Here is a 17602-nt window from a genome sequence, read left to right on the forward strand (position 1 = left end):
TACACGTGACTGAACATTTGAAAGACTTAAGAATAGGCATAGGAACTTTGTGAGGAGAGTTGAGGCTCTGGAGAGGTTATATTAGCTTGTCAGGGGAAGTTTTGTGGTTGTTACAGTCCTCTGGATTTTCAAGGCTCTATTGGGTTCGACTGCCACAGTTGTTCATGTGGAAAATTATATTAGTTTAAAAAATATTGATCACAGAATCATAGAATGATGTGGTTTGGGAGGGACCTTAAAGATTATCCAGTTTCAACCCTCCAACCCCCCTGCCATGGACAGGGATGCCTTGCTCTAGATCAGGTTGCTCAGAACCCCATCCAAACTGGCCTTAAAAACTTTCAGGATGGGGCATCCACCACATCTCTGGGCAACCTGTTCCAGTGTCTCACCACCTTCACAGTAAGAATTTATTCCTAATATCCAGTCCAATCTTGCTCTCTTGCAGTTTAAAGCCATTCTCCCCTGTCACTACATGCCCTTCTAAAAATTTCCTCTCCAGCTCTCTTGCAGGCTTCTTAAGGTACTGGGAGGCTGCTGTAAAGCCTTCATGGAGTCTTCTCCAGGCTCTACAACCCCAACTCTCTCAGCCTTTCCCCATGGCTGAGGTGCTGCAGCCTTCTGATCATCTTGGCCTCTGAACTCACTCCAACAGGTCCCTGTCTTTCCTGTGCACTGGTAGTAGCAGGTGATGGCACATGGCAATAGTCCATCTTCTCATTTCCAGCTTTCATGGACTGCCAGGCAGTCTGGAGATTCTTGGAACTGTCTGGGGGAAAGATGCAGCACAGTTAATGCTGCTCCTGTATTCTTCTTCAGCCTGTTGGTATTTTGGAAATCACTGCTTTGATGAAAGTACATGACATGAGGTAACCTTTTAAGCACCTAGCGAGAGAATATCCTGGAGTAAAGGGTTCATTTTAAGCTCATTGAACTTGCTTTTAGCTCATTATGGGAATGGAAGAGTGTGCTCAAGGATTTGCTTACACTTCATTTTATGAGCTGTTCTGTCTTGAGATTCTTTTTGTAATTTTGGTTTGTGATAATGTGGCACACTGGGGTCGGTGGCAAGGAATGAGGAGGTAATAAGCTGGAAAGCTGATGCTGTACACAGAACATCTGTATAGATTCCTATATAAGGAAGCTATATTCTCTGTCTGCCATCTGGAGAGGCCCTCTGCATTGCACTGTATTCAGCTGACAGGCTTTGAAACCAGGAACAGACTTTTCAATACATTCATCCAGAGGGAGAAAGAAGAGGAATTATTTTATATTTGTATGGTTTGCCTGAATATATAGGAAATATAAAATAACTTAATGTCACTGACATTCCAGTGAAATAGAAATGCAGTATTAGGAAAATGACATCCATTTAATTATAATGACGGAATTTCCTTTCTTTTGTTGGGGTGGGGCAGGGGGAACAAGCACAAGAATGATGTAGGCCATGATGGTCAGACTTAATGTTTTTGAATCTTGGTGTAATCATTGTTCCTTCTTCCCCCCCTCCTTTTTTTTTCCTTCTATGACTTTCATTGTATTGAAAATTAAGTCCCTACCTATCACTGCCCTCCAGCATGCTGTCTTTTATTCCCTTAATACCATGTTTTCACATATGGGAATAATGTCATAGAAAATTTTGAAATAATATTTATCTGGAAGAGTCAGTATTGTGTTTTGGTTTTGGTTGTTCTTTTTTTTTTGTGTTATAAATCTAAATTAGGGTAAAGTACATAGCAAATTTCTGCTCTTGTGTACTTCCCTTGAACAAAAAGGTATGAACAGATTTGGGGATTTTTTGCTGTATTGTTTTATCTTTCTTTCTGTTTTAACGCAGACTCAAGAATGAACAATCCGTCAGAAACCAGTAAACCATCGATGGAGAGTGGGGACGGGAACACAGGTAGGAAATGATCAATTAGTGCAGATATATTCTGGTGTAATTGAATATAATTATAATAATTGGATATTAAATGCAAAATTCTTTACCTATTTAGTAGGATTTTAAAAACCCTAAACAAAACCAAACAAATAAAAAGCTACACCCTTTGATTTTAGAGACCTGGGAATACTTTTGTCATTAACCCTAGTCCATACAGGACATTATTCATACCTACTTTATTGGAGCACCATCCACACTTTTTATATAAGATTTCCCTTCCCCTCCTTTTCTATCTGTAATGTTCCTGATCCTACTGAAGCTCTGGTGGCACTAGCTCTCCATAAATAGTCTCATTTTTTCCTGGCAGAGCATACCTTTGGCACTTCTAACTTCATAATTTATTTTTGGGTTGAAGTATTCCCTGGCAGATGTGGGCCACTGCCTGATCCTGTTTCTGTTTTAGATTTCATTCACGCTGTCACAACAGTTCTCAAGAACAAGTCAAATGGAGAAAATTTTTAAAAATTTTAGCCAGCTTTTCTGTAATTTCTTAGTGTGTTAGAACAGAACTTTGAAATTTGGTGGGGAAGAACAGATTTTGTGTCAGGGCCAATCTGCCTTTTGGCGCACTCTTAAGATGTGGCCGAATTCTAAGCCATTGAAGAAGCTTATTGAGCCACTATAACTTAATCGTGCTATCTTCATGCTTTAATTCCTTTCTGGAGGTAATATAATGCTCATTCTGAAAGCAAGAGAAATGACAGTTCTGAATGGGAAGTAAGTAGTTTAACCTAGCTTAGAATCTTTTCTCAGCTCAGAATAGCATTTGGGAAGAGAAAATTCTGATGTGAGGGAACTTTTTGCTTTGAGAGAAGTCTGGTTACCTTGTATGAGGAAAACAAATTTTCTTCTTCATGGTTTGATAATAAGAGTTTTATTTTAAACTCTGGAGTTGTGATGAAGTTAACACTATTTAATTTTCTTTTCCTGAGAGGTTGGATTTTTTCTGCCAATATATGTGTTCAGTGAAAAGGAATTCTGCCTGCTTATTAATGTGTGTTTTGTTGCTGGCATCTCAGGTTTTATAATTGCCATTGTATTTTAATGGGAGAGGTATCAATTCTTTTTATGCATGGAAGTGTTTTATTATGTATTTAAGAGTTTAAGATTATATAAAACATTATTTCAAAAACATATGGGCCGTAAATATTTCATGATCATAAACAGCATCAAGGGAACAATGGTTTTAGATATCCCTGTGGACTCCTTGTGGCTGGAGGATGTGTGTAAACTTCTGAGAAAATTCAGATTTCCTCCCCTGTGTGACCACAGTTCCCTGCATGTGCATTCCCAACACACTTCTCCCAGTGCAACTTTAGCAGTTGCACCTCAATTGAGCTGGTAAGGAGGAGGATTTGTTTTATTCAAAGGTAATCAGTCAATTATTACAGGATCATTGCATCCGCTTCAGCAGAACTCGGCTCTCTTAGGCAAATATTTCATCATTGTATAGGTGGGGGTCATGACATAAAATGGATGGATTGTAAAGCTGCATGTAGGTACTTTCATGTTAAAAAGGGATACAATGACTGTATTTTTTATAATATACAACTTTAACATTGTATATTTTTATATTTTTATATATTATATTTTATAGTGTATAACTCTAACATGATATATAACTCTGACATTAAAGTTACTTATTATATAAGTTTGACTCTGACTGGTGTTTAAAACTTCTGTAATTTTGCTTCTTTAGTTTAAATGCTTCCAGTCTTTCCTTCCAGTTTTGTATCCTGATTTTTAAATTATATGAACTAAAGTAATCTAGAATTTTTGAGGACTCTCTGTTCTGCAGTCATTGCTTTGTTTTAAAACGTAGTGCTCCTAAACCCCTGGAGATAGTGATTGATGGCATTTGTGATGTTCTTTGGGAACTCAAGCATCAGTTGTATTAGTCAACTTGGCAGATGTTAGGCTCTGAAAGGAATACTCAAAGAATGTAATTTTAGGCTTCTGATCGGGGTACTTAGATTATGGTTCTGGGCTCAGTGCATACTTGAGTGAAAAGAAGCCAGCTTTCAGCTCAGATGCAGAGGAACTGGAAGTGCCATTGATTTTCTGTCAGTGCCTGTGCTCCCCAGATAATGCCTGATGATGATTTTTATAAACACACAGAGTTCTTATTTTTGTAACTTTCTCTAACTGTCTGCTTTCCAGTGACATTTGTAAATCACTTGAGTCTGCTGTGTAAACACTAATAGTCTGTCTTTTAAGCTTCAGTGGATGCTTGTTTGGGTCATTCCTGTTTTAAACTGTAGTGAGATAATGCAACTTGAAAATATTAAGAGAAATTACTGGGGAGCATGAATTTACATGTTCATGGTGTTCTCAGGAAAAAAAACAACAGTTGCCACTGGTTAAAGATGACAACACCAGTAGTTCTCTGAGCTATGAACTAAGTTTCATGGAAGTTAAGAAACTTGGGTTTTTATTTTGAGCTCTGACTATTTAAGAAACATTGTAAAGTCTCCTAATTATATTGGTCACAATATAGTGCCTGAAATATGTTATGACTTTAAATTTTTTGTGCTAACTGGACTTCCCTTTTAAGCATCTGAAAAACCAACCCATATTTCACACCAATTAGAAACAACAACCAAAACATATGAGTACAGGAGCTGTTGGATGGATGTTTTCTTAAGAACATGTATTGACCAACTGGCCATCAGTATTGCACAGTTAGAGAAATCTTTTCCAGGCTTCAGTTGTGGACAGACAGTCTACATAGTATCTGCTGGAGAAAGGAGAAGTAAGAAAAACATCTTACCTTACAATAAATGGACAGCCCTTTTGATCTCCTTTTTATAGGCAGCGTAAAATTTTCCAAAACATCTCAACCTTTTTGTTTGTTGAATGCATCTTCTCTTGTAAGAGCTGTGTGAATGCAGAACTGTAAAAGCCAAGGTTATAATGACTATGGAAACTGTACTATTATGACATTTGTTGACACAACAGCAAAATAATAATTATTGTAAGTGTAGTATTTGGAGGGATTCTAAGGATACTTGTTTGCATTGCTTCATTTCCAAAGATTGATTTTCCGGTTTCCATAAGAAGGAAGTCTATAGGAGAGAGACCATGAACTATTCGTCAACTGCTAAAATCAGGCGATTATCAATGCTGAACATGGTATTAGGAAATGTGGATAGGGAAACAATTTCTGAGTGTTGAGGGTATCTCTCTGTCTTTCAGCAGAGGTGGGGAGAGAGAGGTGACCTGGGAAAATATGGTGGTGGTGCTGGGAGATGTCTCCCAGAGCACAGTGTAGATACCCACTCCAGCTGGTTTTGAAGTCATCCTTCTCCTTGCCTGCCTTCCCTTCCTGAGTTCTTTCTTGCATCTTACTCCACATCTCCACTGATCTGGAGCTCCTCACTCCTCTTCCTTTCTAATGCAGTTTACAAACTCAGGTTGAAGTCTGATGATTATAATCTGGAATTTTGAGAGTAAGTTGTTCTCCTGACTGCAGGTGCAATGTTACCTTGCTTGCTCTGCTATGTCATGCCTTTACCCTCTGCAGGTACAATTCCAAAATGCCATAAAATAATCCATGTTCAGTATCTACTGTTCTGTTCCATTCCCTGGAGTATCACTGTTATTAGTCTTCATCCAAACCAACTCTGTGAAGTAGCTGAGCACATGGCTGAATTTAAACATGCTGTTGGACCTTGAATGTAAGGGTGAAATTCCATCCCTTAGCGGGCTGGGGGTGGAGCATCCAGACCAAAACAAACTCTACTGGTGAACTACCAGAAGGGGCAGGACAGGGAGCTGTCCAAGATGGAGCTGGAACCAAGAAGAAAGGAGAGACGGGACATGGAGAGTTCCCACTCTTTTTGGGCTGTTTTTGGTGTTGGTGAGTTCTAGCAGTTATGGAAGTTGGGATGAAGATGGAAAATGCATTAATACCCGGGACTGTTAAAATCATGATACATGTGATTGTATCTGCCATGTCTCTTAATCATCACAGGGTTTGTATTTAACTCTTACTTTGAGCAAAAGTGGCATTCTAGTCCTTTTGTGTTCTTACAGTGTGCTGACCTGCTTCTGACAGCACCATTTTCCAGATCCTGATCAGATTTCTTAGATTCCATGGGAGTGGTGCCACATCCTACTGAGCACCTTAAAAGCAAGGTCTCTCATATGCTGGACTCAATTCATTTTCCTTGCTCTTTTGCAAAAGACATGGGCATCCTGCTATAAATGCAAGCAGCCAGGGTAGCATTCCTTCCAAAATTAAGGCTGTATCCAGAGGGGAAGAGACATTGTGCCTCCAAATGCCAAAGAGAGTTTAAGATGCAAGTAGTAGAACAGAGAGTGAACAGGAGTGATGTGGATTTTTTCGCCCTGAGTTTGGTTTTGGGAGGCCTGGGGAGAGGGAGCTGATGTCTTTCAAGACTGAATTTAAAGAAAATGTTGTTTACTCTCAGTGCCTAAGTTGTTTGTTGGGAGCCATGAGGATTTTTAGCAAAGTTTTGGAGCTTGCTTTGTTCTAAACTATCACCTAGGAGGCTTTTTTCAGATTTCCATTTTAAGAGTCAGCAGAACTGCTAACTGGAACATTTCTTCTGCACACTTACACAGCAGTACTCTTTTAACATGGTATCATGATTTTTGAGGCACTTTTTGGAAGATAGTTAAGTGAAACAGCTTCACCTATTTACCTAAGGTGAGGCCTGCAGCTGGTTCTCTCAGAAACAGATAATTTTTTAACCCCCACAAGTTTCCTATTGGAATGAGGAGTATTTGCCCTCCAGTAGGTTTTCTTATCTGTATTTTTTTCACTCCCTGACCATTGAAAAGTAATTCAAAACCTTTGATTAAATGAGGAGGTGGTAGGTTGTTTCCTGTGACTTATGGTAGCAATTTGTCAGGAATTACTTTTATATATTTAGCCAACTACTTTTTCATTCCCTTTGTACTTCTGCATGGAGAGAATTCTGAAGTCTACTGGAAGGAATGAAGATAGATGGGATTCTTCTGGTTCTTTCCAGCAGACCTTCTTATATACCATTCTTTGGAGAAAGGCAACCAAGTTGCATTCCTTCAGGAGCAATTCAGACCAGTGAGAGTCCCTATATTCACTTTGAATTGGGATTTTAGACTAATTAAGCTAAATAATTTGATGCATTTTGAAATTGGAATATTTTTAACACATCTCTGGATCTTTGGCTGCGTGTATGTCTCTTAAGTTTGTAAACCTTGGCCCAAAGCATTGAATTGAAAACTTGGGAGTCAACCAAATCTTCCCACCACAGAACCCCCACCAAAGATGCATCAAAGGGCCACCTTAAGTATACTTTACATGAATGGTAGAAAGTTTGATACAGGGTCAGTGTTTAATTGAACAATGGCCCAGTCTTTGGAATTATGACCTGTGTAAGCTGTTTGCAGGTCAAAGTAGCAGTGTGAGGTATTGGACAGTCTATTTTACTAATCACAGTTTATGCCTGCTTGCTTTTGCAGGTGTTTCCAAGGAATAGGAAGCACCTGTTGTTGTCCAACAACTGTGACTCTTGCTCAGTAGATAATGTAGGTTTTTATGGCAAAGAATGTAGATGATGGAAGGAATTTTGAAGTAGGAGCACACCTGCCTGTGGGCACTGAACAAAATCTGATTGTCATGATGAATAAACATGCAAGTCTAAAGCTGGTTTAGCTTCATTTCAGTCACGCAATTTCAAAGATTGCATCATCTGTTCTAGAAATTCCCTTCGGCCTAACACACTTGGAGTTGCCCTTCCTGTGAGTAGTAACCAAAAAAAAACCAAAAACCAACACAAAACCAAAAAAAAAAAAAAAAAAAAAACAACAAAACCCAAAAAAACACCACTTGTTTTCATTTTTTTCTTCTCATACCCAAATTATTTTGTGATGACTGGGAGATTTTCACATCTTCCGAGCAGTTTAGGAAAAGATTGCAAAAATTTAGGAGAATAACCAGGTTTTACTTACGTGAGAGTAAGTGAAGAAGTAGAAGCAAGCCAAGGCAGTTATCTAATGAGAGCTCTGAACAAACTTTAACAGAAATGTAGAGTCATTTATGGAAAGAGTAAAGCTGTGGCCCATAACTGCTGTATACAGATGGGACTTCTGTTTTCATCAAGTGTTATTTTACCTGTCTTTTAGGAAAGGTGGCTTTTATATGAACCTTGCTGTTGGGACTTTCTGAACTTGAAGTTAGTCTTCAGCTATTGGATTGAGGGTGCATGGAGAGTGGAAACACAGTTTAATCATAGCAGCAAGCACCCATTTGATTCTCAAACTGTGTAGAGAGTGATGGGATAGTAGTGTACATAGAAACACAGGTCACAGAATTGTTTAGGTTGGAGAAGACTTTTAAGATCATCAAGCCCAACTGTTAATGCTGCCAAGTCCCCCTTTAAACCATGTCCCTAAGTGACACATCTGCACATCTTTTAAATATCTTCAGGGTACACAAATAGATGATGGAAGTTAAAGAAAATATGAAGTTGGTTTTGTTCAGCTGACAAATGCTGTATTACTGAAGCCTCGGCTCTGCTTCCCACCCCACTTTCACTAAAAAAAGCAATTCTTGTTACTCTCAGTGTGTTTTTTTACAATATAATGTTGAGAGAATAGCAGGAAAGTTGGAGTGTTAATTCTTATTCCACTTACTAAAAGTAGTAATTAAGAGTTTTCAATGTCTCTCTTTCTCCAGGCACGCAAACAAACGGCCTGGACTTTCAAAAGCAGCCTGTGCCTGTCGGAGGAGCAATCTCTACAGCCCAGGCCCAGGCCTTCCTTGGGCACCTTCATCAGGTAAGAGAAGAGACATTTGAACAGAGGAGACTCAGCTGCCCTGGTGTGTTCCATGTTCTCTCTTTCTGTGAACGATGGCGAGTCATTTATTGGAACATAAATCTGGGTACACTACCTGGTTAATGAGTGTGGATGGCAAAAAGTCCTGATTGTGGCATTCCCTTCATTGCATTAGGCTGCAGAACATGTCAAGATAGGGTGAGACCTCTTTGGGAGAACTACAAATCACATTTTTGGGGACTTGAGAATGCCTAAATGTTGTGGTATGGTTTTGAGTAGGTTTTTTGTTTGTTTGCTTTGTTGTTGTTGTTTTAACCTTAATAGAGATACCATGTTGAAAGGCAAGAAAAAATTTAAATTTTTTAGGAAAAGATTGTATTGGCCCAATGGCTCCCAAGGTTCCAAAACTGTCACTTGTCTAGTTAAAAACACTCTTACACATTAACTAGAAAGAAAATTGATTGTACTTACTAAGCATATATGGCTTGTGAGGTTTTATTTTTTTATAAAAAAGTTATTTCAGTGACCTGTTTGTCAGGTGATATTCAGACTTCTAATACTATCCCTCTGTTCTGCTGCTGCTGTGTTTAGGGAATCAAAGCTGAACTTCAGATGCAGGCTGAAGCAAAATGGGGCATCCCTAGGTGAAGAGAAGTATAAGGGGCATTTTTTTGTAGTTTTTTTATCTGTTCGCACTTGATGTATGAAAACAAATGTCCTAATTTCTTTCCCTTCCTCTGCACCAAGTTAAACTTTAAAATACTGTACCTAATTGGATGACCTTGAATGTTTGAGGTCTGAGGTTGCACAGTTATTGTGGTATAATTGAAGTACTGAAGCTTTTATGCCCTCTTTTAAGAGCTCTGAACTGCCGTTTTATTGTATGGAACATTCCACACGTCTTGTCACATAATTGCAATTTTCCTAGCAGATTGGTTTATATAGGACTAAGGGAGTGCCACTGTTTGAATTTGCTGAACCAATAGGCTGTTGTAGACTGCCTTTATGTGGAGAGAAGCTGACTAGGTTTTATGGCTTGCCAGTGTGTGTTTAACATGAGACAGATACAGCTGTTCTGCAGAATTCTGTGTGTTTGTTTTAGTCCTCATTTTGTTCCATAGATTGACCCAGGACAGTAATTGGGTTTTGCACAGTGCTTTATCCTTCTTTGGAAATTTATTTATTTAAACAGTTGTCAAGATCTTTATAACTTCATGTTTGATAAAGTGTGATTCATTTCTTGAAACTGGTTCAAAGGAAAATCTCAGGTATTCTTTTATTCACCTGCAGGTGTGTGGGAATCTATTGTCAAACTGTCCTCTGCTAGTGAGGCTGCTGTTAGTGGGGTGTTATTCAACCTTAACACGCAGTGCTTTGCTCTAGACTAATGCAAAATACTGGGCTGTAGGCAGCATTCAGCATTTCTAATTTGGAAATGTTGGCTGTGTGGTGAAAGGCATGCCTAAATGGCATTCACAGAGATTTTCAGGAATGTGCTGGCTTTACCTGAGCATCATTATGTATTTGTAGTCTTTTATGTGTGTTTGTGCAATTTTAAAGTATTATTTTGAGTATATCGTTTGGATGTCGGGGTGGTGTTATTTAGGCTATTCTCTGCTGTTAATCCGTGGTAAAAGCACAGATTCCATCGACTGTGTCAAACTGTATTTTGCTCTGATGAGGAGGGGCTTTTCTGGGAGTGTTTGCTTTGATGTAGATCATGCTTAGTATGTCTAGTACCTTCATCTAAAGCAGTAGGAAATATTTCCAAGGTGACTCTTCCAAGGTTGCCTGTTCAAAATATTCAGTTATTAATTTCATGTACTGCAGTTTTTCCTGTGCCTGAAAATATGTGGACTTTTCTATGTGGGGACCATATAGAGGGTCCTCCATGTAGAGGCAAGAGTGCTACGTTTTGCTTTGCTTTATTGTATCCTTACGTGTCATCTGATTTTCAAATGAGCAGTGGTTTTCAAACATGTCCAGAGATGAAATTCTCTACAGGCTGTTACTCTGACCTTTGAAATAGTTGGTAATTAATTACAGAGCATTCCTTCTTTATAACTAGGGGTGCTGGTAGAAACAAGGAGAGACTGATTCAAATAGGTTTCAGGAAATGTAAAGAGAGCATTTTTTCTACAGAGGGAACTCCCCATTAGAGATACAAAAGCACCCCAAAAATCTCACTTTCTGAATCATCCATTGTTCCTTGCTGCTCACCCACAAGACCACCTTTGGGCCTGTTAATTACAAACATCGAATTCAGGTTTTAAGTATAGCTGAATCAATACAGCCTTTGTAAAGTGTCTTCGGTGCTCTGTGTTGAAATCTTCTTTTCAGTGGCTGAGGGCTGCAAATACTTGAATGGGTTAATTTAAGAGAGTGGTTGTGCTCTGGGTTCTGTACTGTGTATGTGCTTGCTCATATCAGAAAGCTGGTGAGTGCAGTGTTGGGGTAAGACCCATTCTGAAATGGGAGTAGGATGACTATGAGTAGAGCTTAATTCCCTCCCCTGGAACCTGGATTTTTCCAGCAGGAATTGGACTAGTTGGCCTGTCCACCCCAATATGCTCTGTTTCAACTCCATCCATGGTGATATCCACATCCTTAGGCAGAGGTGTCTTCAGTAGGAGGTAGATAAACAACATCGTGAAAGGTCTTGCACATCTGTTTCAGCCTGGGGTACAACCCCTGTTCCACCGATTCAGGTGTTAGAGGAGCATGCTCTGTTCTTGGGGGAGTTTTTTTGGAATGTGGGTCGGGAGATTGTTCTTTTTACATTTTTAGTTTTCTGTGGATTCTACATTATTTCATTTCCATTTTTGCACTGTTGTAGGTCCAGCTCGCTGGAACAAGTTTACAGGCTGCTGCTCAGTCCTTAAATGTACAGGTAAAGACAGTTACCTTCTGCTGCTCATCCTTCTCTCATCCCAAACAGCATCAGTAGAGATAGTTCTTAACCTATGATACCTTACTTAGTTGTTTCAGTCTGACTGGTTTTGCAAGTGATAGGTTTGAAGGAATAACACTTTTACAACTGTAAAGAAGGTTCAGGATTTGTAAGCATTAAGGCTCTGGAGTTGTTTAAAACATGGAGTGACCATAACTTAATGCTGAATTTTAGTCAGGTGTGGTATCATGCAAACCTTAAAACTCCAGGAATATTTAATGTTCTTCTGTTTATTAACTTGCTTTAAACACGTAGTGAGTATTACTTTGCAATTTGTCCTTACTTCTGGTAACTGAATATAGGCATATAATGTAGCATTAACTATATAATGTGGCTAGTTCAGACTGCTTGTGTAAATAACACACAGTGATTTCAAAGTCAGAGTAATTGTTGTTTAATAATGTACGTGAGACAGCAAAGCTTTCAAACTTTCCTATGATGCTGAACACTTCAGTTTATCTGTTAGCATTCTGCTTCCTCTCTGTACTATATTAAGGGGCAAGGGATGCAGTTTTATTGAAAACTGGTTTCAGTATTGCATGTTATTAAAGAATGTAGGTAGTGCATTACATGAAATGCAATAGAATGTGGACCCACTTATACATAATAACAATTTGGAAAGAAGAGGAGGTATAGTGACCTTCCTTTCTGAGAGGAAGGAGGCAGAAAATTGCCTTGGTTGCCATGGTAAACTTCCATCCCTGAGAGAGATGTTGGCAAACAGGCTGTATCTCCAGTGCAGAATGTTTACAGTCCTGTGCTGTAATTATCGCTCAATGACTGGCAGAATTAATCAGAGCCTTTATGTTAATTAGCCTGCTCTGCAGTCCCCAAAACAGGTGGTGGAAAATATGCAAATCTATGCAGAATTGTAATGTTCTGCATAACCAGTTTTAATTATCATAAAACTCTCTCCCCCTCTTCATGCACTTGCATTTCCTCCCTCATGTCTTCACAATTTCTTCTTTTTAAAAAAATAAACAACCAAACCACAAGAATAAATCAAAATAAACTTGAATCTTCTAGAATAAAGCAGTATTCAATTAAATAAATGCATTGAGTATTTAAAAGCACTGTATATATTATATATCTTGCTGTAGGTATGGAAACCTGTGAGGATTTTTCAAAAAGGTTCTGTATAAGCCAACAGTTTGATGACTTAGAGGTACAGGATGGAGATAGAGAAAATGGAAACACAATCTCCTTTCCCTCGTTCCATTGTTCAGGATTTTACACAATGAATAATTTTAACAACCTTCTCTTTCTTCATGGTGAAAGGTAGCGTCAGCTTCAGTTGCATGGTGTAAAATGAAGTGAGACCTGAAAATAATGTCAGAGAGTTACAGGAGACCAGAGAGTCTCTTTGTTTTGTTTAAGCTGCATTACCTACAGACGTGTTTCAGCAATCATAGCTGAGATGGTGGGCACACAGAGCCATTGCTTAAACACACTCTTAAAATAAACCCAAGGGCTTTTCGTATGCAGATGAAAGATTTTTATTGTGCAGTGTTGAGATAGCAGCGTCATACATTAACATCTGTTTTACACTATAAAGAGTTGTATTTTTTTTTGACTAGTCTAAATCTAATGAAGAATCTGGGGACTCTCAGCAGCCAAGCCAGCCTTCCCAGCAGCCTTCAGTGCAGGCGGCCATACCCCAGACCCAGCTCATGCTGGCCGGAGGACAGATCACCGGGGTAAGAGTTACCCAGGGATGCTGCAGTCCCACACAGGTATCATTGAAAGACACAACAACTTCCTTAATGTAGGAGAAATGTCAATGGGAGGGGCAACAGAAAATATTTTGCTAGAAAAATAAGCAGGCTGTAATATTTGGGGTTTGTCGCTAAGTATTTGCTTCTGAACATCAGCAACAAAGAATTCTTTCTCTCTGTTCTTAGTGTCCCTTTTGACCCTGCAATGAAATTAAAACCTGTTGTTTTACAACAGTTTGTCATAAAGAGAAATTTTTTTTCAAGATTAAAATGAGGCATGGGAGAACAAGACTGAATCTTATAGCTGTGTGAAGAACAAAAATTATGGGAATTGTTAATTTTTCCTCTTCTCAAACACATTTCTTTTTAAGTAACTCTATTAGTACTTTCCTTAAGCCTGTTGAACTCTTTTGTTTTAACCTACTGATTTTGAGGGGTTTTTAATTGCAATGCTTTGGGAGTATATATGGGATCATTGTTGTTTTAGACTTTCTGGTGTTTCTGAATTGTTGTAAAGGCTTTCAGTCATTTCAAAAAAGAGCAAGTTTTGTGAATGGGCTGGTTAAAGAATTTGCTTCCACTAATCAGCTTTGCAGTATGAGAGTTTGTGTGTTAATAAGCTTAGGGTATTTGCTCCAACAATATATTTATGATTTGAAGTGTTAGGTTAGATCATCCCTACACTTGCATGAAATGACTTCTTAATCTCAGGCTCAATTGCTAGATCTTCTCCTGTGTTACTATGTAAATAAACATCCTATTTAGTTTTCAGTTAAGCACTGAAAGTTTTAAAAGTGAGACTGTTTCAATGTGTTCTTAAAACCTGGCAAATTTTATTTTTTGCATTCTCAGAAAATACTGGTTTGTTTTAATTCATTATTGTCTGCTGTAGTGAAACATTCAAAACTCCAGGCCTATGCAGATATGGGTTGCAGTAAATGTGGGCATCAAGATTCATTTACATGTAAAGGAGAGACTGCTGCCACCTGTTCCACAGAGATAATGCGTGCTTGGGAAAGGGAAGGGATGTAAAGTTGCCAACTCTATTCTATTTAAAAAAAAAAAAAAAGGCAGATGGGGAGACTTGGAGAGAAACAAATGGAGCTCATGTTCTTTACTTATATCTTAGGGCATAATGGAAATGATGGAATATGGCAGGGATTCATGCTAATGTGAAGCAGCTGGGGCGTTATCAGTTTGTTCAGTAGCCATAGCCAGCATTCCTGCTTCACATTCATCTGGCTAATCACTTGCTGTTCTGCTGGGTGTAAATTTCCTTTCAAATCCTGGCAATACTGATTCTTTTCTTTTGCTTGCTACTTAATTGCTTTTTCCCTGAAACTCCTGGTAGAGTTGTGAGGAAGACTTAGGAGCAGAGTTAGGTTCTGTAGGTTCCAATAGGTGCAAATGTTGGTGGTGGTGCAGTTTGGTTTGTGTCAGGCCTGTGGTAGGTTGGTTCCCATGCTGCATCGAGTAGCCAGCTGTCCTTCCTTAAGGCCAGAGCCCTTGGCCAGTTAATGGAATAGCCCTAGGACTGCCTGGTTAACATAACTAGTACTGAGCTATATAATGACTTTGTAGCTGAAGTGGCTCTTCCCATTATTAATGGCTGTGTTTTCTAATTGTTTATAGCTCACGTTGACGCCAGCCCAGCAACAGTTATTGCTCCAACAGGCGCAGGCCCAGTTGCTGGCGGCTGCAGTGCAGCACTCAGCCAGTCAGCAGCACAGCGCTGCTGGTGCCACCATCTCGGCCTCTGCTGCGACGCCGATGACGCAGATCCCTCTATCTCAGCCAATACAGATTGCACAGGTGAGCCTTGAGGCTTGAGAGGGTGGAAAACAAAAGAGGTTTTGACTGATTGCGCCATTCGAATAAAATTTGTTGTTCCTCGCTCAGTGAGTTGCTAGAGTCCTCGAGTATTGTTAGTCTGTCCTCGCGCATCGTTGGATGATGAGGTTGAAGTTTGATAGTCTTAGCGAGGAATGTGTACCAGCTGCTCCTCAGTTCCACTGGGCTTCTGAGTTTGTACCAGAATCTGAGTAGACGCTGTGTTTTCTGAATTTTCCTCCTTGTAGTTAGTGTGAGAAAGGAGAAAAAAGGGTATAGAAAGATGCCCACAGAAGTTGCACTTGTTGAGACCTGCATGGATGGGAAGTGATGCCTGTGTATCAAAAAGGATGCTTGTCAGACCCAGATGGTGCTGGTTAGAAGCAAAATGATAGAGCTGAAGAATGGCAGTTTGACTTGACGTGTTTGTGTGCTATTTTGGCTTGGTTTTTAATGCTGAAGGTTCCATGACAAAGAATGGGCACTCCTGTGTGCCTGGAGAGAAACTTGGAGAATGAGTCGGTGTTGGAATCTGTCCAGTCTCATGGTCTGGTACTAAAGACTTGTCAGTTCTGAAGAACTGCTCGCTGTGGGTGTTCTGCTTACTAGAAGCAGTAAGGAACCTCCTGGGTCTTCCAGGACTGACTTGATTCAGTGTGGAGATTGCAGTGGCACTAACTCCATGCTTAGTGTATGTAGTGTGGAAAATCCTTAGACCTGTGGACAAATAATCATATGTGCAGCTTAGACATCTTGAGTACTATGAGTAGGTGATTGTCTTGCTCATGCTGAGGTCCATCTTCCCATAGATTAAAGCTCTTTGTACATAATAACAGTTTTCTTAGTCTAGCTGTGCAAAGCGTGTGTGGTATATAATCTTGAAAGTTGCTGCTTCATAGACTGACCACATTCTTTAAAACTGATGCTTTCTGTTCAGGCTAGTTTCTCTTGCATTCAACCGGGATGAAGTGTCCAAGAAGTGAACATAAGGTCTGATTAAGGACAAGAATGGAAATGTTGCAATTGTCTGTGAAGTCCAGTGGTGAAATGTTCAGTGCTTTACTGTGCTGGTCCACTAGCTGAGTAACAACAGCCTGGCCATGCTATTAGGTTTTCATTAGCTGAAGTGACAAACTTTTGTGGTGCTGGTCTAGAAGTTCTGACCTCTCTGGCTGTCCTTAGAGAGGCCAGAGTGGTGCCATCCTGTTTTTTAAAGGCGAGTGCTGATGTTGTGTTAATGACATTCCTCCCACTGAAGCTCTTGTTACACTGTGAGAAGTCACATCACCAAATAACACCTTTTTTAGCAAAGGATTCCACTTCAGTGGCATGATGTAGAGATGACTGAAGGATGTAGCATTCAAAGAAACTTGTAGTTCTCAAGATCATATCTCAATTTTGTTTAAACTGTCTGTAGGCAATAATACAGACAGATTTCAAGAAGAGAATGGGCAATGTCCTAGTCGAGGAAGTTGTTGGTTATAGCTTCTGACATCTTTCCATGCACCTGTCACGGAGTTCCCATTTGATGGGATGTGAGTCTTTTAACATATATGTAAGCAATCCACAGGTGTGCCTCTCCTTTTCCAGGTGTGCAGCTTGAGATAGCAAAGTCTGCTTCACTGAACTGTGGTGGCCTAAAATTTCCTATTAACAAAATCTGTACCTTGAACTGTCTGGCCTTAGGTTTGTCAAACAGGCCACCAAAGCAGTGGATAGCAGTGGTGATGCATTTGAGATGTTTCTAATCCTGCTCTCCCACCTCAGTGCAAAGCTCTGATAATGTGTGAAGCATTTACAATTATTAGTTTTGTACTGGCTTAGAAAATTTAGAAAATCTTCAGAGAAGTGTTTGAGAGGAGTTGAAAATATCAGGCATGTGCTGTCAAATAAGAGTTTCTGAAGGCAGCATTGTCTGACTTGTGCATAGAGGCTCTGTGAAAAATTGCATGTAATCTCGTAGTTGCCACATGAAGAACAAATTAAAGTTGTACTTGTTTTCTGACGTTTCTAATTACTTAAATGTTTGACTTTACAATTAATGTCTTTTAGGATAGGTTATTTTGATACATAAATGAGCTTGGTTGAATCTTGTTAACTGCTCCTTATGATGAAAGTGCAGGGCATAAATTGTGCAGGTGTTGGATATAATTTGAGGTACTTATGGAAAGCATCTACCATCTAGGTTCATAGGTAGATAGCACCATGCTTTTTGATCCATCTTGGCAAGGATTTGTAAGCAGTGCTCAGCTTTGTTTGTGTTGCTATTGTAAATATATAGCTGATTATACAAATAGCTGAGTGTTTGTTTTAATTGATGGTTTTTGAATAATTGATTAACTGGCAGGTCTCTGCAGCAGGGGGATTACCATATTTATT

At 39.4% G+C, this 17602-nt stretch overlaps 1 protein-coding gene across 12 annotated transcripts in view; it reads left to right on the top strand.

The window, feature by feature from the left end:
- The window catches only part of POU2F1 (POU class 2 homeobox 1), a 113263-nt gene that overhangs the window by 57598 nt on the left and 38063 nt on the right, over positions 1 to 17602 (top strand). For 7 of the 12 annotated variants that reach the window (XR_005956196.1, XR_005956197.1, XM_041480189.1 and 4 more), the window contains 5 exons: positions 1838 to 1903; positions 8628 to 8728; positions 11565 to 11618; positions 13256 to 13411; positions 15026 to 15205. Coding sequence is in view for 10 of the 12 variants with exons in the window: in XM_041480189.1 (XP_041336123.1) it covers positions 1838 to 1903; positions 8628 to 8728; positions 11565 to 11618; positions 13256 to 13411; positions 15026 to 15205 (557 nt within the window). In the remaining 2 variants the exon portion in view is untranslated. The remainder of the gene's footprint in view (positions 1 to 1837; positions 1904 to 8627; positions 8729 to 11564; positions 11619 to 13255; positions 13412 to 15025; positions 15206 to 17602) is intronic. The other 5 variants (XM_041480184.1, XM_041480185.1, XM_041480190.1 and 2 more) reach the window with 3 other exon arrangements.

The sequence above is a fragment of the Pyrgilauda ruficollis genome, unplaced genomic scaffold, assembly GCF_017590135.1.
Source record: "Pyrgilauda ruficollis isolate IOZ18807 unplaced genomic scaffold, ASM1759013v1 scaffold50, whole genome shotgun sequence".
Taxonomy (NCBI): domain Eukaryota; kingdom Metazoa; phylum Chordata; class Aves; order Passeriformes; family Passeridae; genus Pyrgilauda; species Pyrgilauda ruficollis.